The 26,577-nt window shown below is 46.6% G+C and overlaps 1 protein-coding gene across 4 annotated transcripts in view; it reads right to left on the bottom strand.

Annotated features, from left to right (window-relative positions):
* SDK1 (sidekick cell adhesion molecule 1) overlaps nucleotides 1-26,577 on the bottom strand; it is a 503,056-nt gene that overhangs the window by 20,304 nt on the left and 456,175 nt on the right. For all 4 annotated transcript variants that reach the window (XM_058157083.1, XM_058157082.1, XM_058157085.1 and 1 more), the window contains 5 exons: nucleotides 21,118-21,233; nucleotides 17,261-17,447; nucleotides 15,698-15,835; nucleotides 11,565-11,726; nucleotides 10,099-10,224 (listed from right to left, as the gene is read on the bottom strand). In XM_058157083.1, coding sequence (XP_058013066.1) covers nucleotides 10,099-10,224; nucleotides 11,565-11,726; nucleotides 15,698-15,835; nucleotides 17,261-17,447; nucleotides 21,118-21,233 — 729 coding nt within the window. The remainder of the gene's footprint in view (nucleotides 1-10,098; nucleotides 10,225-11,564; nucleotides 11,727-15,697; nucleotides 15,836-17,260; nucleotides 17,448-21,117; nucleotides 21,234-26,577) is intronic.

Genomic DNA, 26,577 nt, shown 5'->3' on the forward strand with positions numbered 1-26,577 from the left:
TCTTCGATCATCTTTGTACATTGACCATCAATCCATTTTCTACCCTCATCCCCCTCCCCTCCCTTCCCCTTCCTCCCCCCACCCCGGGACTTCCCAGAACCGAATACAGGGTATAAAACTAACAATCAAAAATTAAAATATAACACAAATCATAATCCATAGTCACTCCTTAAAACCTCAACTCCCCTTCCAGAAACAAAGAAAATACATTTCTTTCAATCCATTATATATCAGACCATTCCACTCCTAGAGTTCTCAGAAATTTCCGATTGAGTTAGTGTTTGTTCTTGAATAAAGTACATAGTTTTTAATACCCCCAGCTTCATTATGAGCAGAGATCAATGCCAAATTTAACATTAAGCTAGGGGTGTCCAAACTTGGCAAATTTTAAGACTTGTGGACCAACACCGACAGCTGGCTGAGGAATTCTGTGGAGTTGAGGTCCACAAGGCTTAAAGCTGTCAATTTTTGAGACTCCTTCACTAGACCAAGAACCAAGAAGTAAACAATACTTTAATGAAGGAAATACCAATTCAGACAAACAGCTAAATGACAGCCTAATCAAGGAACCACCAAGGACACGTCCACCAACTCTGACGGGGCAAGCTCCCAGTATATAAAAATAAAAGCAAGCCCTATACTCAGATTATGTTCAATCAGGCCTGCTCGGCCACCACTCCCTTCCTTAATCCTTCCTACCCTTCTCATCCTTCTTCTACTTTCCCCACCATCCTTCTCCTTGCTTTCCTACTTCCCTTCCTCTTTCCCACTTCTCACTTCCATCCTTTCTAACCCTCTATCTTCCCCTCCTTCTTCTCCTCCTATCCTTTCTTCTCCCTCCCTTCTTTCCTATCTACCTACCTACCTGCCTACCTACTTTCTTCCTTCTTTACTCCTCTTTCCTTACCCTTTCCCTTCCGGAGTGGTTACCGAGCAGCCCCGACTTTACACCATTCCAACTTGTTTAATTCTGCCATTATCCCTGTACAATGGCAATCAATCAATTTATAATCTTCCCCTCCCCCCCATTCCCCCCCTCCCTCCGAGATTTCCCAGAACAGAATACAGGGTATAGTAACTAACAAACATAATCTAAAATATAACATAAAACATATTCCATTTCACACCATCACACTATCAATTCCCTTCTTTCTTAAACTCTAATACATAGCAATTCCTAACTTCACTCAAAAACTAATTGGTATTTTTTAATCTGATACTTATTTTGAATATAATCGAGTATAGGATCGATTGTTGGATAAGTGATTGTACTGTACACTGGTTAAATTGTGGGAATTATTATGGAAAATAAAAAAAAAAATTGCCCCCCCAAAAATAAATAAATAAAAGCAAGCCCCACTCCCTTCTAGCATTGATGATGTTACTAGCCAGGTTATGAAATGTCTGCAAGAAAACCACCGAGCTCGGAGAGTACCAGGGACCCCACAAATACATAAATAAATAATCAAGAGACTCCAGAGGTCCATGAAGTGCTTTCTCAAACCCCTGAAATAATATTTCATTGGACTTGAGACAAATCATCTGGAACCGTTCTCTCTCGTAGTCCTTTACCTGTTCTTGATGCAGAGACTTTGCAGTAGCAGAAAAAACTGATTCATGTGTCTCTAAAGTTGGCTGCCCATAAATTTCAGCCCAGAAAGGTATTAGGTTCTGAGCACCGGTGACATTGATTAATACGTTCTCTGTTGCCTATTGTCTGATGATGGTACTTGGCAAGCCCCCAACGATGAGGTGGTGGGCTGGGGACTGAAAACCCAGCCATCTTTTAGCAGTGCAACCTCATGATGGAGCAGATAATTTCTCCTCTGAAAATCCACAGCGGCTTTGCAAGCAACGGATCATAAATTCAGCCAAACGCCACCCCTCCGTGTTGGGATAGGTCTCCGCGCGGAATGGAGAGGACCAAATAAAAGATGGGAGCTTTTAATAAATAATTTTACAAGGTAATAAAGGAAGCCGAGAGCTTTATTTACTTCGAGAGGCAGAGGACAGAGAGGTAGCGACAGAGCCGATAGTTCAGAGCGCTTGTAAAGAAATGAACAGGTGGCTTGTTTTATTGCCTTACACACTGTAAGCCGCCCTGAGTCTTCGGAGAAGGGCGGGATATAAATGTAAATAAAACAAACAAAACAAAACATTCGGCGCAAGATCCTTGTAACACACAGGGCTGGAGGAGGAAAGATGGAGGAGAATTCCAAATTAGAGTGGTGGGTGGGTGGGTGGCATCTTTCTAACCCTTGATAAAGACAGCGTTTTGTGGTGGAAACCATGAGAAAAGCCTCCAGAAATCGTTGCAGCAGCTAAAATCCATGGTTCAAGAACAACCGCTTGTCAGTAGTAGGAGTGGGGGAGAGAATTTCAATTGTCTGGGGAAAGTCTATCAGTTCTGCTAGCAGCTGGTTCATGTTTTGACCTGAACCTCTTCTTCTCTTCAGATGTCTTTCAAGGCCTGGCCCCCTGCCAGAAAGTGACTCAGAGAGTGAGGGAGAAGGGCCATCGGGGCTCCCCTCTGCAGGGCCGGCCTCTCTGGCTCAACTCCAGGAGCCAGAGGCAGGCCAGGTGGAGGAGGTGACGAGGCCTCTGTCTCCTGTATCTCCCCACACCCAGGCAACGCTTCTAGACCCAGCTGTAGACAATCAGTCCTGGTTCGATCCTAGGTTTCGTAGACAAGAGAGCCGGAAACAACAAAAGAAAGGGTGGGGCAGGCCTAGAGAGTGCTGAGTCACAGAGCCACACCCCACAGGGTATAAAAGTAGGAGGGGCTGCTCTACTACTTCGTAATGGACAAAGCAAACTGACTGGAGAAAACTTGAGCTGAACTATTTGACTGAGCATTTGGCCTGGATTGCTGTTTGTTCCTGACTTCCTGGTTGCTCCGGTAACATCAGAGAAGATAAAGAAAACCTTGGCAGACGTTCGCTGGTCTGCTGCCGGAGCTGATAGCTACCGTGGACTAAATTGCTGGCTAATTGAGTCAGTTCACGTGTCTCCCGGATTGAGGTGTGGGGGGGGACAGAACACACTGTCTTGGTTTGACGTCAATGAAGATGCTCAATCATACTGTCATGGTTGTGTTCCAAAGGTGCTTTTTTCCAAAAGGCAACAGGACAGTTTTTGATGGGTTCCCCCTCCCCCCCACACCCTTTGAAAGTGTTTCGCTTCTCATCCAAGAATCTGAAGAACTGAAGAAGCTTCTTGGAGGAGAAGTGGAACGTTTTCAATGAAACAACCAAGAAAGTCCGGTTGCCTTTTGGAAAAGCACCTTTGGGATGGTTTCTTGCTGAGGCATCCGCTTTTATCATTTGGGTCCTGTCTTCCTAGGTAAACTTTTCTGAGTTTTCCAAATGAGATTCAGGTATGGTCCATCTCAGTGGTGGAATGCTGCCGGTTTAACAATCGGTTCGGTGAGCGCGTGCTTCACGCATACACATGCACGTGCGTGCCTAAGGCGCTTGCACATAGTGCTGAAAATGGAGCATTTAGAAGCTCAGCTGCTTCTTCGCCATCTCAGCCAAACTGGCAACTTTCAATATCCATTCTTCTATTGTAGGTACTTCTTTTTTCTTCCAGTATTGTCCTATTAGTAATCTTGCTGCTGTTATTAGATTTAAAATCAATTTAATCTCAATTACTGTATAGTCCGTAATAATTCCCAACAGAAAAAATTGCGGCAGGAACTTTATCTTCTTTTTCAAAACATTTTGTAAAATCCACCAAATTTTTATCCAAAAGGCCTTTATATCCTTACAAGTCCACCAAATGTGAAAATATGTAGCGTCATCACAATTGCATCTCCAACATTTTGCTTGCATATCTGGATACATACACGATAATTTCTTAGGATCTAAATGCCATCTATAAAACATTTTATAAAAGTTTTCCCTCAGATTCTGTGCCTGCGTGAATTTAACATTTCTAACCCAATTTTTTTCCCAAGTTTCCAATAATATTGGCTCCTGAAAATTTTGTGCCCACTTTATCATACAATCCTTTACCAAGTCCCTTTCAGAATCTATTTCGAGTAACACATTATACAATCTTTTTATATGGGTGGCGGGGCCAACTGATTGTCGGAACTACCGGTTTGCCCAAACTGGTCTGAACTGGCTGAATACCACTTCTAGTCCATCTTATCTTTCTTCTGACTATCCGCGGAGAAAAAACATCCTACAAAGTGATCTTGTGCCAGAATTTGGTGTCAAACCACTCATGAAGCACACATGCAGTTATGGCTCCCTCTTTCCTCCCTCCCTTCCCTCCTGCCTTCTTTCCTTCCTTCCCCTTTCCCTCCCCCTCCTTCCTTCCTTCCTTCCCTCTTTCCTTCCTTCCTTCCTTCCCTCCTTCCTTCCCCTCCCCTCCCCCTTCCTTCCTCCCCTCCCTCCTTCTCCTCCCCTCCCTCCCTTCCATCCCTCCTTCCCTCCTCCCTCCCTCCCTTCCTTCCCTCCCTTCCCTCCCTCCCTCCTTCCCTCCTCCCTCCCTCCTTTCCTCCCTCCCTTCCTTCCATCCCTCCTTCCCCTCCCCTTCCCCTCCTTTCCTCCCTCCCTCCCTCCCTCCCTTCCTTCCAACATCCATTTCCCCTTCAAAGGGTTGAATTCTCAAGACAGCATTATAATTCTTTTGGTAACTTAGTGCAGCTTTCCATCAAGATAAGCTATCGCAATGAATGTTTCTCCTCCGAGGGATTCACCCCAAAAGTTTGGAAAATGATTCTGGAAAAAGAACCTTTGCTTTTCTAGATCTATCCGCAATGAGCATAAGGTAGGTCTTTTCTGGATTCCTCAGGTTGGGTGGTGATTTCCTGTATCCTGATTGCATGCGGAAGACTAATAAATGAAGAAATGTGTCTCTTTGTGTGTGTTTGTGTGTATGTGTGTATGTGTGTGTGTGTTTTTTTAATGTCGAGGGAAAAGAAAGCTTGCCCTGGTAAATAATACACCCCCCCCCAAATAGGTGCTGTTACTCCCCATCAATTCTTGCTTAATGTACTGTGAGATGCAGCCCAGCTGGTTACGGGGTTGCAAGAGAATTGCTTTCAATTGCTTTTCTGTTTACAAACATCTGTCCCCTTGTCTGCTTTTCCTATAGGCTTGGATTGGCCACATTTATTTGGAAAGGGGAGATTAAAGGGAATAACTACTTAAAAAAAAATACCTGTCGTTACACAGGTTGTGTTGCTGCAAAAGGAAAGGAAAAGGCACCAACTTCCAACTCTCTTTAGCACAGCAGAAGACAACAACATTACAACCACCACTTTTTGCTTTTACACAACAGTATGTACAAGCCATTTCTCGTTAAAAACAAAAACAAAATTTCCTTCCCCCTCCCCCCCCCCCCCCCGTTGCAAATACAAAATTTGGAAGTAATTTCAAAATAGAAACAAAGTTAGATCTATTCTCTTCTTTGGATGAAAGAATCAATTTGACCATCCCTGCTTCTTTTTGCTGCAGGGAATAATACATGCTTCTGTTGGCTTGTTAATCCTTATTATAATTTAGCTTTCTAGCCTATTGTTTTGTCTCTAACCGTAGGAGTAGGAAAGGAAGCATTGCTTCTACACGGCATCTTCAGTTCCTGAGGGTGTTTCTCCTACAGCTCGCAAGGCCTATCTTCTCTACCTTCAGGTTTTATCCTTCCAGTGTGTGTGTTTGTGTGTGCGTGTGTGTGTGTATGTGTGAGATCAGTGGTTCTGTGAGTTGCAGGTGTTAGAACAGACGCTGCACCAACGCAAGCGTGCGATTTCACGGACAATTAATCGCTGCCGTGGGCTGAATCACACTGTCAGTCAAACCACCCGCGGCTTCAGGACCTGACTGAGTGGACGTCACTGATTAATTCCTTCCACCTTAGAGGTAGGGTTGATGGAAACCTGCCATTTTTATGTCGGTTTTGCCACCGTTGGTGTTTCTCCCCTCTTCCGCTCCCACCCTGGGTGTGAGCGTGGCAAGGGTCACGCTGCAAAACGTGGCTTTGGTCGCACGCCAGTCGATGTTGGCAGCTGAGCCTTCCACAGGAGTCTCGTCCTAAAAGGAGCCCGGGAGAATCATGTGAAAAATGTGAATTTATTTTTAAGGAGGCGAAACCACAGCCCTGACCATCAGAAGGGCAAAGATGCCAAATGAAGGCTGACAAGCTGTTGACATGACACCTGCCTGTCATCCAGGGGAGGAGATGAAAGGGGGAAAAATGGAGAGAGAGAGAGAGAGAGAGAGAGAGAGAGAGAGGGAGGGAGAGACACCCTGGGCAACTGAAGACCTTGCTTTGAACTGACCAAGGTCTGCTGGTTTAGGTCCATGTTTGAAATAGAATAAATGGAAGTGCTAAAATGCTAGGGAAAAGAGCAGAAGGGGACCTCTTTCCTTGAGGGCAGAGATGCCAAGTTGAGCTCTAAATGGATGGCGAATAAAAGGAGAGGAACCCTACCAAAAACTCCTCATGGGAAGAAATCTAGATCTTTCCTGCTCCGTGAGGATGGAGAAGTAGGAAACAGGGGTCTATTTTGCCTGCTCTATCTGAATCCATATGGATCTATTGTCCTGGGCTGGGTGGGGGGAAATGTCTCCTTTGATAGGACCCTGAAGAGTCACCAACCCAAGGGGAATCTTTAAAACCTTCTGACGCCAAGATCTGGTTGGCTAAGAATGATAGAATCATAGGGCTGGAAGGGACCTTGAAGGTCTTCTGGTCCAACCCCCCGCCCAAGGCAGGAGTCCTTATTCCATCACAGGCAAATGGTTGTCTAATCTTTTCTTGAAAACCTCCATTGATGGAGCACCCACAACTATGGGAGGCAAGCTGTTCCATTGATTAATCCTTCTCATAAACAGGAAATTCCTCCTTATTTCCATGTTGGATCTCCCTCCCGACAAACTTCACCCCATCTCTGAGGACAAAATCATGAGTTAAACCCCACCAACAACAACTCCCAAATGGATGGTGGCCACCAAGCCATTAACCAAGTGGCAGACTCTTGATGAATTCTACTTAGCTCTGAACTATTGGAAATTTGTGATCAACAGGGTGTCCTATTGGCTTGAACATCCTGGATGGAGACACTTGATGTTCCTCAAGAGATTCAAATTTGGCCCGAGGATCCTCAGTTGCCAGTTTCCGGTTCGTGTGAACTTCCGGCAATTGGGAGTGGTATGCCCTGTTGACAGACTCTGGAGGGTTTAAATTCTGCTTTTAAAAATCCACAGATCTGGCTATTTCATGCCTTTTAAGATCTATCACTCCCCAGGAAGAGTGGCGCTAATACTCTAAGAAAAAAAATCGAATAATTATACCTTGAGGGTATTAAAAAGAGATTCCTTTGAAACTGAGAAATGCAGCGGTTATTGGGAGAGGGGGAGTGGAGAAGGCAGGCTTGGGAGCTTCCTAGCTGAGAACGATAGTCCTAGCAATAAATAGAGAAAAAGAAAGAGAAAAGGAAGGAAGGAAGGAAGGAAGGAAGGAAGGAAGGAAGGAATGGAAGAAGGAAGGAAGGAAGGAAGGAAGGAAGGAAGAAGGAAGGAAGGAAGGAAGGAAGGAATGGAAGAAGGAAGGAAGGAAGGAAGGAAGAAGGAAGGAAGGAAGGAAGGAAGGAAGGAGGAAGGAAGGAAGGAAGGAAGAAAGAAAGAAAGAAAGAAAGAAAGAAAGAAAGAAAGAAAGAAGGAAGGAAGGAAAGGAAGAAAGGAAGAAAGGGAAGTTGCTGGCATTGAATGTTTAGAGTAATGGGGCCAATGATAGATGGCAATTGAGAAGCAAAAGCCTACAGCAGTGTATCTCAAACTTGGCAACTGTAAGATAGGTGGACTTCAACTCCCAGAATTCCCCAGCCGGGCTGGCTGGGGAATTCTGGGAGCTGAAGTCCATACATCTTAAAACTGACGAGTTTGAGAAATGCTGCCCAAAAGGAACAGCAGGATGTTTAAATATTGATCGAGTGGAACAGGACAACTCGCGGCAGCCAAGTCGACATTGCTGACTCACCGTGGGATAATTTAACAATTTCAATTTAATTATTTAAAATAAATGTTTTAATCTTTTGTCATGTACATTTCATTCTGTCCCTCTGTTTGCATCATTTCTTTAGTGATTCTATCCCTCCCCCCACTTTCTTTGATATTAGTATAACTTGTGCTGCAGCGAGTTCTCCCAGTTGAGTGAGGTGGCCGTGGCGAGTCGTCATTTCCCCTTGATAAAATGTTTTTCCTTTGCCGGTTAAGATGTCGAGATTGGGGTCGCAGGATGGAAGGCTGAGTCGACCTTGAGCCGGTCAGGATTGAACTCCTGGCAGTGGGCAGAGATAGCCTGCAACACTGCATTGTAACAACTGCACTACCATGGCTTTCCAGACAAGTGACTGTCCAGTCTCTTCTTAAAAACCTTCAGTGATGAAGCATCCACAACTTCTGAAGGCAAGCCCTTCCTTCCTTCCTTCCTTCCTTCCTTCCTTCCTTCCTTCCTTCCTTCCTTCCTTCCTTCCTTCCTTCCTTCCTTCCTTCCTTCTCAAGCTATACTAGACTTATATACCACTTCACAGTGCTTTTATAGCCCTCTCTAAGTGGTTTACAGAGTCAACCTATTGCCCCCAACAATCTGGGTCCTCATTTTACCCACCTCGGAAGGATGGAAGGCTGAGTCAACCTGGAGCCTGGTGAGATTCGAACTGCCAAATTGCAGGCAGCTGGCAGTCAGCAGAAGTATCCTGTAGTATTGCACTCTAACCATTGTGCCACCACGGCTTTAAAATGCAGAAGGATCCCACAATGAAAGTTCCTGAGTTTCCTAATTAATATCTGTCTTGAGACATTTTCCTGGGCAAGTTTCATGGAAATGAATTGGACCAAGAGAAGAGCAAAATGCTTTTACGGGAGGGGGGAACTTCCCCCACCGAAGCTTAAATCTCCCTTCATTTTGTTATGATGGATGGGCCACCCTTAGATAGTCTTGTTTTATTCAGAACATTAATTAATTTAAATGGATGAAAAAGTGGGTTACAAGCTCCAGTGACTGGTGGACGGGAGAGGAAGGGAAGAAGGAAGGGGGGGGGGGAGGCAGGGCTGGAAAGGGTGATCCCTGAATGCTAAGCATGTTTCATTAACTTGGTTGTGAAAACTGTTATCAGAGCTACATTCTGGAAATTAAGAGAAAAATAATGGAGTGGCCGAGATAAAGCACTCGGATGGAAAAACAGCTGGTCTCAGCAAGAAGGCGGAATCGGCAGCCTTCTCCATTTGCAGGGATAATGTGAGGAGAGGAATGGTGAAGGCAGCCTAGAAGGATCAATACGGGGCAGTGAAGGGGATGTTTTAATGACAGTGGGCACACATGCGCAGGCCGGTACCCGACCTTCCGGGTTGACGTTGTACGCATGCGCGATGGGCGTGCTTCCATGCCGGTATCCGGCTGTTTGGGTGCCGGCTCATGCATGTGTGATGGATCGCCGCTCTTCCAGGTATTGGCGCTCCTGCTTGCGCGACGGCCAGTGGGGCCACGCATACCTCGCGGGATGGTTTAGCGTGCCACTTCCGGCACGCAGGCCGGCACGTGGGCACGTCAAAGGCTCGCCATCACGGGTCTAGGCTCCGCCTATGTGTCTCTCTCTCTCTGACAGCTCCATTCCCCCCGCAGAGCTCTCAGATTCCCTTGATGCTGACCCTTGCTCCTATGCCTCCCCTTCCTCGGATTCGGCTGCTGGAGGGGCCGGCCACAACACTGGGATTGAGGACCATCAACATTTGGATGAGAACCATCAACATCTCAACCAAGGGTATTGGGAACTAGGAGAATGAGATCCTCAACAGTGGCCCTGGAGAAGATCTAGAAGGGAACTCATCATGCAGGGATGTCATCCTGAAATGTAAATGGACAATATGGCTTGTGTCCGTCTGTAGCAGGAACCCTCCATCCTTTGTGAGCTCTGAGCAAGCAAGTCAAGAGTTATGGACAGGAGTTCCACAGCTAGTTTGGGATGTCTTCCTATGGTAATACACCCCCCCCCCTTAATTTTTCTCTTTCCTTCTTTGGTTCTAACTAGGTTTGCTCGGTTAGTCGGTTTCGATCTTCTGTTGCACGGAGACTGCGAATATGACCTACCTGAAGGCCGACTTTCTATGACGTAGCCAGTGATGGGTTTCGCTCCGGAAACTCCCTCAGTCCAGTACAAAGTGAGTCCAGAGGCGGATTTTGAGACCAGCACATGCTGTGGAGAACCAGGAGATCCTGTAGGAGTGGGGCAAAGGAAGAACTGGTTGAGGCATGGGAACAAACAAATAAATAATAAAACACAGGACGCAGAATCATAGGGCTGGAAGAGAACTCAGAGGTCTTCTAGGCCACCACTCTGCTCAAGGCAAGAGACCTTACCTATCATCCTGAACAAATGGTTTGTTTCTCGGGATCCTTTCAACAAATCCTTCCTTGAAGATCTCCATGGTTGGAGCACCCACAACTCTGGGATGCCAGTTGTTCCACTGACTAATTATTCTCACTGTCGGGAAATTTCTCCTGAGTTCTAGGCTGGATCTCTCTTTGATAAGCTTCCATCTGTTGTTTCTTGTCCTGCCTTCAGGTGCTTTGGAGAAGAGGTTGACTCCAGTGTTGGTCTATCCAGTTCAGGCGAACTAGTAGCGGTGGCTGAGGGGGGCTCCATCTACCTATCCGGACGTCATCACGTCCCGTTTTTGACGCTCTGCACATGCGTGGAGGGCCTGTGTGTGCTCACATTTGCAAACCGGTAGCAAAGGTAAGTGAACACCACCCTTGGTTGACCCCCTCTTCTCTGTGACAACCCCTCAAGTATTGGAAGACTGCTATGATATCGCCCTTAGTCCTTCTCTTTGATAGCCATAGCGCTTAGACCTATATATCGCTTTACAGTGCTTTACAGCCCTCTCTAAGCAATTTACAGAGTCAGTCCCTTGTCACCAATAATCTGAATCCTCGTTTTACCCACCTCGGAAGGATGGAAGGCTGAGTCGACCTTGAGCTGATCAGGATTGAACTACTGACAGTGAGCAGACTCAGCCTGCAATATGGAATTCTAACCACTGTGCCACCACAGTGGGATGGGATGGGATGGGAGACATAGCATAGCATAGCATAGAATAGATTGCTTCACAGGGCTTTTCAGCCCTCTCTAAGCGGTTTACAGAGTCAGCCTCTTGCCCCCAACAATCTGGGTCCTCATTTTACCCACCTCGGAAGGATGGAAGGCTGAGTCGACCTACCGTAGACTAGATATGCCTAGTTCCCTCAACCATCCATCATACGATTGAGCCCCCAGACTCCTGATCATCTTTGTTGCTCTTCTCTGCATACTACTGAGAACTTTGTAAGAACACTTCCCTCCCCCATCCTCAATTTGCAGACTCTATAGTTAGTCTCTGGGCTGGTCCTCATACGCTGTAAACTTCTCTGTTAGGGTGACCAGAAAGATCTCGCCTTGCAACTTAATGCTCCCTCTGCTCGGAAGGGCGTGTTGAATCGGGGAGCTGTATCTTCTCCCCTGTTTGTAGCAATCATTGTTTAGACGTTTGGCCTGCTCCACAGATCTCCCTTACCTTCCTCTGGCCCAGCAGTGATGTTAGCTTGCAGTTCAGGTCCATAGATAATGGTCCTGGCTTGAACTCGGAACAAGTAGGTCATTCCTTTGGTGAGATCTCTGACTTTTAGCCAGCGCTGCCAATTACCCTGGATGTCCACGGTTACCACTTTGCTCACCCCTAAAAAAAAGGAAAAAAAGGGGGAAAAAAGGTGGGGGGGTGAGCGAGGATCAAAAGAGTTTTCAAAAGAAAAAGAGAGGTGGGGTGGGGGTAGGGCATAAAGAGGTCAGGAAGGAAGGAAAGCAAGCAAGTGGTGAGATGGCAGAAACGATGCCAACCAGATTAACCGGCGAAATGATGATCGAGCCATTTGCTAAAGAAGCTTTTCTTACAATTAGTGGGAATTTAAGTGGCAATAATGGACAATTTTCGGCAGAGATAAGTGTAATTAGACTCCAGGCTTGATAAGTGGAGGCTGGCGAGAGGCAGGGGGAGCGGGGGTGTGGGGGAGCCTTACGGGCGCAGTCGGGAGATTTTCAAGAGGCTGGAGATTACCGTCCGTCCCTGATTACCCAGGGATGAAAGGAAGAGGTGAGGAAGGAAAGTAATTGCGGCTTGTAGCTTCTCTCTGGAAACCCAAACTGACTCGGCAGGGATCCTTTAACCCCCATCATTCTGCTGAATTGCTCCCGGGGAGAAAAATCGCTAGACCACAGCCTCTATTGACCAACAACATCTCAATGTCTTGGGGGGAAAGGAAAGGGAATATACATCCTTTAGCATTTCCCAATGTCTACCGCTTGGGGGTTAGTCCCTTCTAAAAGAAGGGAAACAGGCGACAGCAGAAGAGAAAGAGGCGGTAGTTGGGAGATAAGAAAGCTGATTTCTTTTAAATCGGTTTAGAGCCTTGGTGACTTTAAGACCTGGGGGACCAACTCCCAGAATTCTATGCTGGCTGGGAAATTCTGGGAGTTGAAATCCGTAGGTCTTAAAGTTGCCAAGATTGAACATCGTGGTTTAGAGGGAGAGATGCTATTTGATTAAGCACATTTATGTAGAAAAAGGTCTAACAGTACCACGCTGGGCCCTTGGTTTTGAACTTTTAGGCGTTGTTAATTTTAATGTTTTTAAGGCTTTTATGTTTGTTCATTCATTCACTCACTCACTCATTCATTCATTCATTCAATTTCTTTGCATGTCCAGCTCAACCAGGTGACTCTGGGCAGCATACAGTTCTAACATTATAAAACAATGAAAACCGTTCAAAACATCGAAATTGTAAAAACGCCCCCGAAATAAATAAACACGAACAGCAGCTGAAATGTTTATGCTTTTATGCTGTTGTAAGGCAGCCATCTCTGGGTGCCTGCCTAGTGATCCGGGTGACACTTACATTTAATAAATAAATAGATAAATAAATAAAAGGCTCACATGGAAGAAACAAAGGTTAAGAGCAGGGGTGAAATCTACTTACCAGTTTGGAAGTCCACACACACTGCGCATGCGTGCTTGCTTCGCTCATCTATATGCATCACATGCGTGCGCAGACCATCTGTGCATGTGCAAAATCTTTTGCACATGCACAGAAAGTAAAAAATACATTACTTCCTGGTTAAAACCAGGAAGCAATGACACCCAGGTGGCGGGTGTCGCTGGTGGTTCAGCGATTGCTACCAGATTGCCGAACCATTGGCCACAATCGCTACCGGATCACTGAACCATTGGCCACAATTGCTACCGGATCACCGAACCACCAGCCACGATCGCTACCGGATCACCAAACCACCGGCCACGATCGCTACCGGTCGTGAAATCTTGTCAGAACCGGGAGCATTTCACTCCTGGTTAAGAGTCACCTTCTGAGATCCTATTTGTTTGGGTCAGGATGTGTTTCTGACAGAAGAAAGTGGACGCAGGGAGGTTCCCCCCTTCTGATCTAAGGCCTAAAATCTGAAGTTTGCTTTTCGGCGTTTGAAAATTAAGCAGTAGCCTTCTTGAGACCCAATAGAAAATCAATCTTTTCTTCCTTCCTCCCTTTAAACGTCCTTCCTTCTACTGTGACTGCAACGTGGCAGCTGGTATTTGTGGAAAAACCCAGGAGCACCGATCGCCTCAGCAGATAATTGGGAAGCCAACAATAGGTGGCATCTCCACAAAACTTAATTTTGCCTGGACTGGTTCAATCAACTTCAGCACTTTCCAAGGCACTTTGGTTCAATTTCTCCTTCCAGCTGCAATTTGAAATCACGGAATCGGAGGGGAGAAGGCTGGGTCAAACACATCCGATGCCATTCACTGCCTCTGGCGGGATCGTCCGATTTCTCAGTCAAATCCGGAGAACAAAACCTCAACAATGTTCTTATTTAAAAGAGGGGCGAAGAATGGCTCTAGGGTTAGTTTGCTATCATTGGATATTAGGGGAATTGATTTTTAAACGGGCTATGAGGAGCGAGTTCATAATACGAGGAAAATCCAGGCAGAGAGGAGAATGTCTGCAGGAAAAAAAAACCCTTCTTTAAAAGCACTTTGGAGCTGGGAAATAGAATAGAATAACTGTTGTGACCCAGGTTCCCGGACTCGGACTCCTGGAGGACGAAGATTCAGAAAGTGAGGAGGAACTGGTAAGGCCTGCCTCCCCTGGGCCCTCTCCCTCCCTGGCACCCACCCAGGAGGAGGAGGAGGGGCTAGTAAGGCCTGCTTTCCCTGGGCCGTCTTCTGATTTGGCAACACCCCAAGAACAATCTTGGCTTGATGCAAGACTGCGCAGATGTGACCGGCGCGCGCAGCAGAGGAGGCATTGGGACAAAGTCAAAGAATGATGAGTCACGGAGTGACACTCACAGGGGCTATAAAACAGGAGGTGGAACTTCCTGGCTTTTTGTCTTGGACAAAGCAGTGAATTTGCGCGGGCAAACTGTTTCAATGGAGGAAAGAATATATTCGTAAGTAACTCTGGCCTTATCTATAATTTCCTAGTTATCTCCAGAGACTTGGCAGGCGCGTGGGTAGACGTGGCCAGAACATCTCTGTGCCAGAGGAATCCAGCCTAATCCAGCCATTTATGTAAATAAATTTGAAAAGGAGGCCTTTGACTGACTCTTTGTTGGGAGTATTAGGAGAGGGAAACAGAACAATAACAGAGTTGGAAGGGACCTTGAAGGTCTTCTAGTCCAACCCGCTGCCCAGACTACACCACTTCAGACAAATGGATATCCAACATCTTCTTAAAAACTTCCAGTGTTGGAGCATTCACAACTTCTGGAGGCAGGTAGTTCCACTGATTAATTGTTCTAAATGTCAGGAAATTTCTCCTTAGTTCTAAGTTGCTTCTCTCCTTGATTAGTTTCCACCCATTGCTTTTTGTCCTGCCCTCAGGTGCTTTGGAGAATGGCTTGACTCCCTCTTCTTTGTGGCAACCCCTGAGATACTGGAAGACTGCTATCATGGTCCTTCTTTTCATTAAACTAGACATACCCAGTTCCTGCAACCGTTCTTCATATGTTTTAGACTCCAGTCCCCTAATTCTCTTTGCTGCTCTTCTCTGCACTCTTTCTAGAGTCTCCACATCTTTTTTACATCACGGCAACCAAAACTGGATGCAATATTCCAAGTGTGGCCTTACCAAGGCATTATAAAGTGGTATTAACACTTCACGTAATCTTGATTCTATCCCTCTGTTTATGCAGCCTAGAACTGTGTTGGTTTTTCCCCCCTTTTTCTGAGGGGTGCTTCTGTATCAGAAGCAGACTGTTGTGGGGAAATATAAAATAACCATTTTGATAACGGGGGGAAAAACTCCAAAATCCTAAGGCGCACAGAACGCTGCTACCTTCCCACCAAAGGTGGTCCCTGTTTTTCTACTTGCATTTTTTACCTGCTTTCGAACTGCTAGGTTGGCAGAAGCTGGGACAAGTCACGGGAGCTCACCCCGTTACACGGCAGCACTAGGGATTTAAACCGCTGAACTGCCAACCTTCTGATCGACTAGCTCAGCGTCTTAGCCACTGAGCCACGTATCCCAAGTCAACTCAAATTAGTCTTTGCCAAAAGAAAAAACAGAACATGAACAGGAGGGTAAAAAGATCAACCGCATCGCCGTGACAGATTGCCCACTTCCCGAGACTAACCGATCCTTCTTGGGGTTTTCTTACCTTGAACTGGAGCCAAAGGTTCATAGATCACCCGATAACCCTGCAGGATCCCATTGGCGGCCGTTGGCTCTCCCCAAGACACGTTAAGTGCCGAGCATGTGATTTCGGAGAAGATCAAGAAACTGGGGACACCTGGAGCTGGAAGAGATCAAGGCAGGCTTGGTGTCAGAGGGATCACAAATGTTGCCCTGCACCACACAACCTGGATTCATTTATGACGGCATCCGCTTCAAGATCAGCACCAAGGCTTGCAACAAAAAAGATCTCTTCTATTTTTCTGTCTGGATGTTTGATCAGTTGGGGTTAGGAAGCTCCTCAGATAGCCATCCTGATTTGTAAATCATGGTTTATCACTGCAATGTGAACCCAGATTGCTTAGTTTAACGAGAGCCGTGGTTCAAACGCACCGTGCAGCGGTGCAGGAGCCCCAACCATCGAGTTAAAATCTTTGGAAAATGTTTCGCTTCTCATCTCAACATCTTCAAAAACAAGAAAGTTCAGTTGCCTCCTGAAAAAGCACCTTTCGGACAACCGTGACCTGCGTGACTGAGAATCTCTACAGACTTTTAGCTATGAAATTTGGGATGAGCACTCTTTGAATGGTGTGGGAGTAGGATGGATTTCCAGAGGAAAAAAAATTGCAGACTACAGGAACCAGGAGCCCCACTCAGGTGACCCTGAAGACACAAATAAACCTCCAAGTGGCCTCAACGGCTTTCTAAATGGATTCAAATGACCAGCAGTCTGCAAGGAATATAAATCCTTCCATTCCCCACTATCCTGCCAGAGCTGAAGAAGCTTCTTGGATGAGAAGTGAAACGTCTTCAAAAAACAAACAAACAACTAAGAAAGTCCAGTTGCCTCCTGAAAAAGCACCTCTGGGGCAACCATGACTGAGAATCTCTACAGATATTGAGTTAATTGCTACCAACCAGCTTTCCATGGAGGACCTGAATACTGCATGAGTCAAAAAAGAGGGCTGTGAAAATATCTACAGACCCCTCGCATCCCGGACATAAACTGTTTCAACTCCTACCCTCAAAACAACGCTACAGAGCACTGCACACCAGAACAACTAGACACAAGAACAGTTTCTTCCCGAACGCCATCACTCTGCTAAACAAATAATTCCCTCAACACTGTTAAATTATTTACTAAGTCTGCCCTACTAATAATCTTCTCATCGTTCCCATCACCCATCTCCTCCCATCTATGACTGTAACTTTGTTGCTGGTATCCTTACGATTTATATCGATATTGATTATTTCCTGATTGCTTATTTGTACCCCATGACTATCATTAAGTGTTGTACCTTATGATTCTTGATGAAAGCATCTTTTCTTTTATGTACACTGAGAGCGTATGCACCAAGACAAATTCCTTGTGTGTCCAATCACACTTGGCCAATAAAAAATTCTATTCTATTCTATTCTATTCTATTCTATTCTATTCTATTCTATTCTATTCTATTCTATTCTATTCTATTCTATTCTATTCTATTCTATTCTATTAAAAGTGCAAAGCATGGCACCTTCTCTGTGCCAGGATCCATCTTGTGCTTACCTGCCTGGAGTGTCCTTCCTTCCGCAGGGCTTGTCTTGGGTCCATCTCCTGCTGCGTTAAAAGCAGAAATACAGACCAGGTACTTGGAGAAACTGGTCAGGTTTTTGAGCCGGATGCTGGTATCCGGTAGGAAGAGAACCTTCACTTTTTCAGTGTCATTCTGCCCGTCTTTCTCCCAATAATAAACCTAGTTTGGGGGAGGGAGAAAAAAAGAGAGAGAGATAAGCCCAATAGTCTATCCTTCAAGTTCCCATGACATCATTTCTAATTCCCATTCTCAACCAGCTTGATACCTGTTGGTTCAGTGGCAGGGAATGTTGGGAGCTGGAGCTGCAGCACACCTGAGAAGTGCTGTAGGTCAGGGGTGTCAAACTCGATTTCAACGAGGGCTGAATCGGGGCAATGTTTGATCTCGGGGGGGGGGGCAGTAGTCGGGTGGCATGGCCAGGGTGGGCATGGCCAGCTCAACGCCACTCATTGAGGCTCCGTTTTCTACCGTGACGGACTTCTGCAGCCCTCTGCCAGTGAAAATAGAGTGTGCAGCCTCCCCAGGCCTCTTGTTGTGGCTCCAGCCCCCGAACCTGGCCCCATGCCCGAAAGTGACTCCGAGAGTGAGGGGGAAGGGCAGGTAAGGCTTACCTCAGGAGCACCTATTCCTTTGGCCCGGCTCCAGGAGCCAGAACCAGGCCAGTCGGAGGACGTAATGAGGCTGACATCCCCTGATTCCTCCCTTCCTCAGGCTACGCCTACAGACCCAGCTGATAACCATACTAATCAAGCCTGGACTGACCCGCGCTTCAGAAGATTAGAGAGGCGGCGTCATCAAAGGGAAGGGTGGGGCAGGAGCCCCACCCCACAGGATATATAAGGAGCTTTGGGACTGCTCTCACTTCTACAAGAAGCAAATTAGCTGAACCGTATCGAAGTGAGCTGAAGTCTTAATCTATTTGAACTTTTTGGCAGGTAGCTGCGTCTTCTCGCCCAGGACTGATAGGAGCCATGTAACCACTGGCTGTAGGCCAGCTCGTTACTCCAAAGTGAGGACGGAGACAGAACACCTCTGTTTCTACTGGCAGAGGGCTGCAAGAGGCCGTCGTAGCCAAACACAGAGTCCAGGTGGCCCTTGCACAACCTCCCTGAGCTCCATTTTCACTGGCAGAAGCTCCATGGGTCCGGTCCTTCGCTGTTTCCAGGGCGGCCCCACGGGCCAGATCTAAGCATCTTGTGGGCCGAATCCGGCTGCTGGGCCTTGAGTTCGACAATCCTGCTTTAGATCTAGCAGGCAATTCCTGCAGCTGGGTTTACTCAGCCAAGTTATTAACATGCCAACAAGTGATTTAGAAACCCCCAAATCCACTTTCCCATAATTGCCTCTCAGATCACCGTGTTTGACAGTGGAGAGCCACTTCTGAGTGTATATTGTGGTCCGCCAGCAGCCTGCAGAGCTAGCAGTGGAGTCAGACAGTGAGGAGGCTGTGGAGGACCATAGGCCAGTTCTGGAATCAGGGGAAGGCCCGGACGAGGGCTCTGCGTCGGAGGCAGAGATGTGGCCAGGGCCATCTGGGAGTGATGCACGGACTCTGGAGCCTCCAGAGGTGGACAGCAGGGAGGCAGAGGAACAGGAGGAGCCTGTTCCTAGTGTATGCATGCAAGGAGCTGCCAGAAGGCAAGAGAAGCTAAAGCAAAAAGGAAGACTTGGGAGTAAGGCCAGGAGATGATTGGCCCCTCCCATAAGGCTTAAAAGAGCAGCAACGGCTGTTGGGCTCTTTGTAGGAAGGCAACATTGCTACATCTGTTTTGAGTCTGCATCTCTTGTTTCTGAACTTCGTGTGGCTTTGCCAAGAAAAGTGTGCCAAAACAGACAAAGGTTTGTGATAAGGCCGAAGGACTTTTTCTGAAGGACTTGTTTTGGAATTAATTTGGACTAAGCTGGGAATGAATTAATTCCCGGCGGTTATAATAAAATAGGTTTGTTTCAGACTAAGTGTGTCTTTTATGCCTAAGTGAGCCTAGGTTCACAACAGTGTAATGATTTACCAAGTCCACCCAAAGCTCACCAGGGACCTGACCTCACTGTCCGGTCAAGAATCTGCTTTGGTGTTTACAAGCCGAGAGATCAGAAGAATTTGGACTAAACAGAAGAGAAGGTATACAGATTGTCACAGCCGGTAGCTGTTTCTGCCCATGAAGTATTGCCAGTTTCTGAGACTAGCACAGGTGGAAGCTGCACCAGGCAATGGATGTTGGCCAAGCTCCAAGAGTGTTCAGGAGAATAGCGTTTCAGAGTTTTAGAAGCCAATCGTTGGTTACATTTATTCTTTGGAGGAGATTTTTGGATCTGGGACAGCCACCAGACTTCTAGCTGGTAACAATCACCTGGTGCATTTTTCTCCGACTTGGCCTAGAATTTTAACACCAGCCTTCCTAAGGAAGAGGAGGAGGAGGAGGAGGAGGAGGAGAAATTGGCTTTGAGTAATTACTCTGGCAATACCCAGATTGGATTGCATTTGCATATTTGACACTTGGCAATTTTGAAAGGTCCCTGAAAATGAATAATAATAGATGTGGGACTGCCAAGGATTTTCTGGCCATTAAAGTATTCTTTATTTGTGGCCAACGGCTTCTAGTTGGTTTCTGGGAAGAATTCTGGGTGAGACTCCTGACTTGGCAACTTTTAAGACTTGTGGACTTCAACTCCCAGAATGCTCCAGCCAGTTGAAGTCCACAAGTCTTAAAAGTTGCCAAGTGTGGAGATCCCTGCTCTATGATCTGCGGCTAGGCTGTGTTTAGAACTGTCCGTGGCCTCCTGAATCCCATCCATAGTATGGAAGTGCAGTAGTAACTCTGTTTCCTGAGGGTAACCTCTTCATGAAAGCATCAGGACTAATGTTCTCAACTTTTTAAGAGTGTAGAGTTCATTGGGACTCTATTTTTATGGGATCCGCTTGAGTAAGGAAGTCTTCGAGTTAAGAGAAGAGGGAGTCCAACTGTGATAGGCTTCAATTCCCATCATCCTCAGGCGACGGACCCTCTGCAGTTTGGGAACTGGGCTTCCCCAAGTTGGAAAAAGCCATTCTCAGTTGGCACGGTTGTATCGATGCGGATTCTTTAGTTGTTTGTTGTAGGTTTGCAATCTGCTGCCTTTCTAACTTACTAAGATTGGTAAGACCCTAAGAGAGGAGGGCCAGAAGGAAGAATTAAAAATGACACAGTTGAATAATCAAATAGTTAAAGTGTTGTGTCTGCGTCCCCCCAAGCTGGGCCCCCTGCCAGAAAGTGACTTGGAAAGTGAGGGGGAAGGGCCATCAGGACTTACCTCGGGAGCACCGGCTTCCCTGGCTCAGCTCCAGGAGCCAGAGGCAGGCCAGGTGGAGGAGATAACAAGGCCTCCGTCCCCTGATTCTTCCCCCCCAGGCCATGCCTTCAGACCCAGCTGATGGCAATCAGGCTTGGTGGGACCCTAGGTTTCGTAGGCAGGAGAGGCGGGAACAACAGAAGCAGGTGGCCTAGGAAGTGCTGAGTCATGGAGCCACACCCCACAGGATATAAAAGCAGCAAGGGCTGCTATGCCTCTTCGTAGCAGGCAAATCAACTGCTTGACTAAAGCTGAAGTACTGTTTGTTGACTCATCGGCATCAAGGGAGATAACAGAGACACTTGGCAGACGCTCACTAGTTTGCTGCCAGAGCTGATAGTGCCGGCTAATTAAGCCATCGCTCGGACTGAGGCGAGCGGGACAGAACATCAAGTTTGTGGAAACAAGGTGGGCTTGGGAAATCTGTGTTTTTGTCTTGCTCAAAGAGTCCAAAAAACACACCCAGGTCTAATCTCTGAGGGGCGTTTCCGCCCTGACTTACCTTGTAGCCTTGAATGTTTCCATTCTGGCTGTCCACGGGAGGAGGGTCCCAGGTGATCTCCAGCTGGCTTGCAGACACGGCACTGATGTGGATGTTCTGGGGAGGCATTGCGGGAGCTTGAGAAAGAAAGACGAGAGAAGAGATTGGGAGGAGGAGCAGGAGGAGGGGGAGGCGTTGATTCTGCTGACACCAAAGCCCGAAGGAAGAAGATGGTCTCGCTAGATGGAACGATTGGCCTGCATGAGATTGCTCAAGTTTTGCTGCTGTCCTTGGTACCTTCTCTAGAAAACTCACACCTCCAAAGGAATTCCTTTGCCAAATTCTTTTGTCAATTTTCCAATATCCATCCATCCTTCCTTCCTTCTTTCCTCCCTCCTTCTCAGTCTTCCCTCCCTCCCTTTTTCCTTCCTTTCTCCCTCCCTCTCTCCCTCCTTCCCTCCTTCCTTCTTTTCTTCTCTCCACTTCCCTCCTCCATCCCTTCCCCTTCCATCCTCCCTCCTTCCTCCCTTCCTCCTTCTCAGTCTTTCCTCCCTCCCCTTTTCCTTCCTTCCTTCCTTCCTTCCTTCCTTCCTTCCTTCCTTCCCTCCTTCCTTCCTTCCTTCCTTCCTTCCCTCCCTCCCTCCCTCCCTCCCTTTCTCCCTCTCTCCTTCCTTCCCTCTCTTCCATCCTCTCTCCCTCCCTCGCTCCCTCTTCCTCCCTCCCTTTCTTCCTTCTTCTGCACATCACCAAGAAAGCAGAGACTGAAACCCAACTGTTGATGTTCCTCTTAGTCATCAGTTTGGGAAACACTGCCTCATTTCCTTCGTGAAAGTGCCCCCCAATGTTTTTAAAACCAGAAGAAGACAAATGGGAGATGAATTCTTTCCAGAGTCCGTTGTCAGAGGAAAACACACACACACACACACACACACACACACACACACATCCCCAACAGTGAAGCTCTCTTCTCTTGAGGGCTGGCAAACGCTTTGTCGAAGCGACGTGAACATTTTTTTCCTGTAAACTGGCATTTGGAAAGCTTGATCCAAGTGGGGGATTTAATTTGATTGGCATTTTAGGCCTCTTAATTATCTGCTAGAATTGAATGGAGGGATGTAAGTAGGATACATAAATGCATGTTATTTTGACTGCCTAGATTAGCCACTAAAATTGAAAAGCCCAGCTTTCTCCTAAGCCCCACCTCCCCCCAACCAACTTCAGCAGATGTGTAGAAGTTCTCAAGGACTGTTGCTGCCTGCAACATCAGCTTTAGGGTTTCTGCTCCCAACTCCAAAGGAATTTATTTGTTGCGGGATCCAACAAACGGATTCCTTTGGAGGCCTCTGGGACTGGAGGTTTGTTCGTCCAAGCTTTCGGACTCGTGCTGGAGCCCATTCTCAGGGAACACATTCTGGAGAGCGAGAAGTTCCATATTGTTTTTCTTTTCTTCTATCCCTTTATATACTATATAACCTTTCTGTATGATAGTTACATATATTGTTGTGACAAAATAAATAAATAAAATAAATAAAATGATGGGCTCCAGCATGAGTCCAAAAGCTTGGAAGAACAAACCTCTGGTCCCAGAGATTGAGTCCGATTGGATGCTGCAACATTATCCTGGGACAGCCTTCATTCCCAAATTCATTGGTCAGATATTTCCATTCACTTTCCAATATGCTCCCTCCCTCCTTTCCTTTCCCCCTTTTATCTTCCTTCCTTCCTTCCTTCCTTCCTTCCTTCCTTCCTTCCTTCCTTCCTTCCTTTTTCCCTCCTATTCTCCTTCCCTGCCTCCTTTCTTCTCATTCCCATCTCCCTTCCTTCTTTCCTTTTCCCCTTTTATCTTCCTTCCTTCCTTCCTTTACTTCCTTCCATTTTCTCTCCCCTTCCCCTTCCCTGCCTCCCTCCTTCTCATTCCCAACTTCCTTCCTTCCTTCCTTCCTTCCTTCCTTCCTTCCTTCCTTCCTTCCTTCCTTCCTCCTCTCTCCCTCCTCCCTCCCTCCTTCCATTTTCCCTCCCATTCCCTTCCCTGCCTCCCTCCTTCTCCTTCCCATCTCTCTTCCTTCTTTCCTTTTCCCTTTTATCTTCCTTCCTTCCTTCCTTTACTTCCTTCCATTTTCTCTCCTTCCTTCCCTGCCTCCCTCCTTCTCATTCCCAACTTCCTTCCTTCCTTCCTTCCTTCCTTCCTTCCTTCCTTCCTTCCTTCCTTCCTTCCTCCCTCTCTCCCTCCCTCCCTCCCTCCCTTCCATTTTCCCTCCCATTCCCCTTCCCTGCCTCCCTCCTTCTCCTTCCCATCTCTCTTCCTTCTTTCCTTTTCCCCTTTTATCTTCCTTCCTTCCTTCCTTCCTTCCTTCCTTCCTTCCTTCCTTCCTTCCTTCCTCCTCCTCCCTCCCTCCCTCCCTCCTTTCCTCCCATTCTCCTTCCTGCCTCCCTCCCTCCTTTTCATTCCCATCTCCCTCCCTCCCTCCCTTCTATCCTCCCTCCCTCCCTCCTTCCCCCTTCCCTTCCCTTCCCTGATGCATGCCTTTGGTACCCCAAACTGATTAGAGCATAGATAACCAGAGGCCACCCACTCCTCCAAGGCAGCTAAGAGAGGCAAACGCAAACCCTTCCTGGCCTGCAAAGGGGATGCCAACCACTTCCGTCCACAACTCTGCTTGCTCGATGCCCCTTCAGTGCCCCACAAATAGAAATCACGAACCATTTGCTACGTCCAATTATCTCCCCCCTCCGGTGGCTACTTCCTTTACAGGCTCTGACCTTCATAAGGCACGTTATTATTATATATTTATATATTTCCTCCTCTATTCCTCTCCGGGGTTATAAAATAAAATAGTAATTAACACCCACTCTCTGCCTGACACCAACTATTTATTTTGTTCTAACTGTGCGGCTTCCTTATTACTGCTGCCCACCCTGCCGTTAATGGAAATGTTAATAACCAGCACCAGGTTGTTGTGACAGATGCTTGAGCTCATTATCAGAAATTCTTATTTACCGCTCCATTAAACGACAGAATCACACACCCAAAAGGGGGGGGGGAGGGAGAATTGGGGGGGAGGGGGCAGAGAAAAGCGGAAAAAAGAAACAATTCCATGAAACTAACTGGGAAGAATTGGAGCAACGGCATTGGCCATCCAAAACATAGATAGATAGATAGATAGATAGATAGATAGATAGATAGATAGATAGATAGATAGAGATACCTTGTGAAATCAATTGACCATATTAAATATACAAAACTCCGACAAAATACAGAGAAATACAAAGAAAACAATAGGACGCGTTCATAACAAGTCATTAACCCTACCGTTAACCCTGGTTTGGTCTAGATATACTTTTTGTTCTTTTTGAAATAAAGCTTGCAAAATGAAAATTAAAAAAAAGAAAAAACCTTGGGTGTTACATGTTGTCCCTTTGCAGGGTAGGGATAAACGTTTAAAAAGCAAAATGCAAAAAGCATAGACATTTTGGAGGGGGGAGAGGGACAGAGGGAGGGAAGGAAGGGAGGAAGAAGAAAGGGAGGGAGGGAGGAGAAAGGGAGGGAGGAAGGGTGGAAGGGAGGAAGGAAGAAGGAAAGAAAGAAAGGAAGGAAGGAAGGAAAGGAAGGAAGGAAGGAAGGAAGGAAGGAAGGAAGGAAGGAAAGAAAGAAAGAAAAAAGAAAGAAAGAAGGGAAGAAGGAAAAAGGGAGGGAAGGAAAGAAGGAAGGAAGAAAGGAGGGAGAGAGGGAGGGAGGAAGGAAGGAAGGAAGGAAGGAAGGAAGGAAGGAAGGAAGGAAGGAAGAAGAAAAAAGAAAGAAAGAAGGAAAGAAGGAAAAAGGGAGGGTGGGAAGGAAGGAAGGAGAAAGGAAGAGAGAGGGAGGAAGGAAGGAAAGAAAGGAAGGAAGGAAGGAAAGGAGAAAGGAAGGAAGGAAGGAAAGAAAGAAAGAAGGAAAGAGGGTGGGAGGGAAGGAAGAGATAAGGGGAGAAGGGAAGGATTAAATGACAGGGATGATGCTAATTAAATGTCTATTATTTTATGATTTCTCGAGCTAAGAGACCTTGGGGTATACACTGACAGTACCCACCTACAGATACTGAAAATGACAGATGTATTTGATGCACAAGGGGAAAAAAAACCCCACTCAGCCCCCCTCCTCCCCAAATATACAAAATCCCCCCCTCTAGCCCTTCTTTTCTCTGAGTATGGCACAAAAGCACCCTCTGCCCTTTTTTAAAAAAAAAAAAAATCTTTGCACAAACCCAAGAAATGAACCTGACTCTTTAATGTTGGTTTTAAGAGCCCGGCTCCCCCACCCCACAGAATAGATTGCTGGCGCGTCCTGGTTTTTTTTTTCTCTCTCTCAGTCAATGGCGGAAAAAAAAGCCTCCATATGGATTTTCTTAAATAACTTTTAATTCCCTGAAATCTTTTGTGGGAGGATAGAAAAGAGACAATCCGCATCCCCCCTGGAGGGATGTGATGGTGGTGGTGGGGAAAGGGTTACACAAGTGGGAGAGGAAATTGCTTCTTTTCCTCTTTGCCGACTTGATTGACAGCTGGAGGCTCATCGATGGATGAATGATTCAAAGAAAGTGAGATGAATTAAGGGCTGATTTTCAACAAGAAACTCATCGATCCTACCGTTTGGGTGCCTACAGCGCAAGCCCATCTTTTTATATGCTTATTCTTGCGCTTCTCAGCTCAGATGTGCTCCAGCTGTTTGGTTAGCTAAAAGGCTGATGCTCGCTTTTCATCATCAACCAGGTCTTCAGAAAAGATGGAGGGGGGGGGGGTTCTTGGGTCTACGTGCTGCTGAACTCGATGAGGGAAGAGCTGCTCATTTCTCTTTTCCAGGCAGCAGAATCTTTGGAAACATTTCTGGGGTTGCTCGAAGAACAGCGGGGTGGTCCTGGTGGACGCTGACCTCTTGGATCGAGTAAGATGATGGCTTACTGTAGAGGAGCAGGCTGAGCTGGAAGGCGGGGTTAAATGTGCTATCGGTTTGGAGTCATTGCGTTGCCAATGTCCAAATCCGGCTCCCTGTGAATTCTGTCGACCCTTGTTGTTAGTTGCGAAGTTGTGTCCAACCCATTGTGACCCCATGGACAACATTCCTCCAGGCCTTCCTGTCCTCTACAATCCCCTGGAGTCCATTTAAGCTCACGCCGACTACTTCAGGGACTCTATCCAGCCACCTCCTTCTCTGCCGTCCCCTTCTTCTTTTGCCCTCCATCGTTCCCAGCATGAGGCTCTTCTCCAGTGAGTCCTTTCCCTTTCATTACATGGCCAAATAAGGTGACCCTTATCTACGAGTGCCAATTTAGCTTTGACTGTTAGTTGACAAGATTCTTGTGTATAGGTAGCAATAATAAATTCTTCAGTGCTTTGAACTCAGCGGGTGTTCCTGGTTCTTTTGCATTTATAGACATAATGCTCTTTGGTATTTTTTTTTAATTTGCATTTATATCCCGCCCTTCTCCGAAGACTCAGGGCGGCTTA

This window comes from Ahaetulla prasina, chromosome 14 (assembly GCF_028640845.1).
Source record: "Ahaetulla prasina isolate Xishuangbanna chromosome 14, ASM2864084v1, whole genome shotgun sequence".
NCBI classification, from domain to species: Eukaryota; Metazoa; Chordata; class Lepidosauria; order Squamata; family Colubridae; genus Ahaetulla; species Ahaetulla prasina.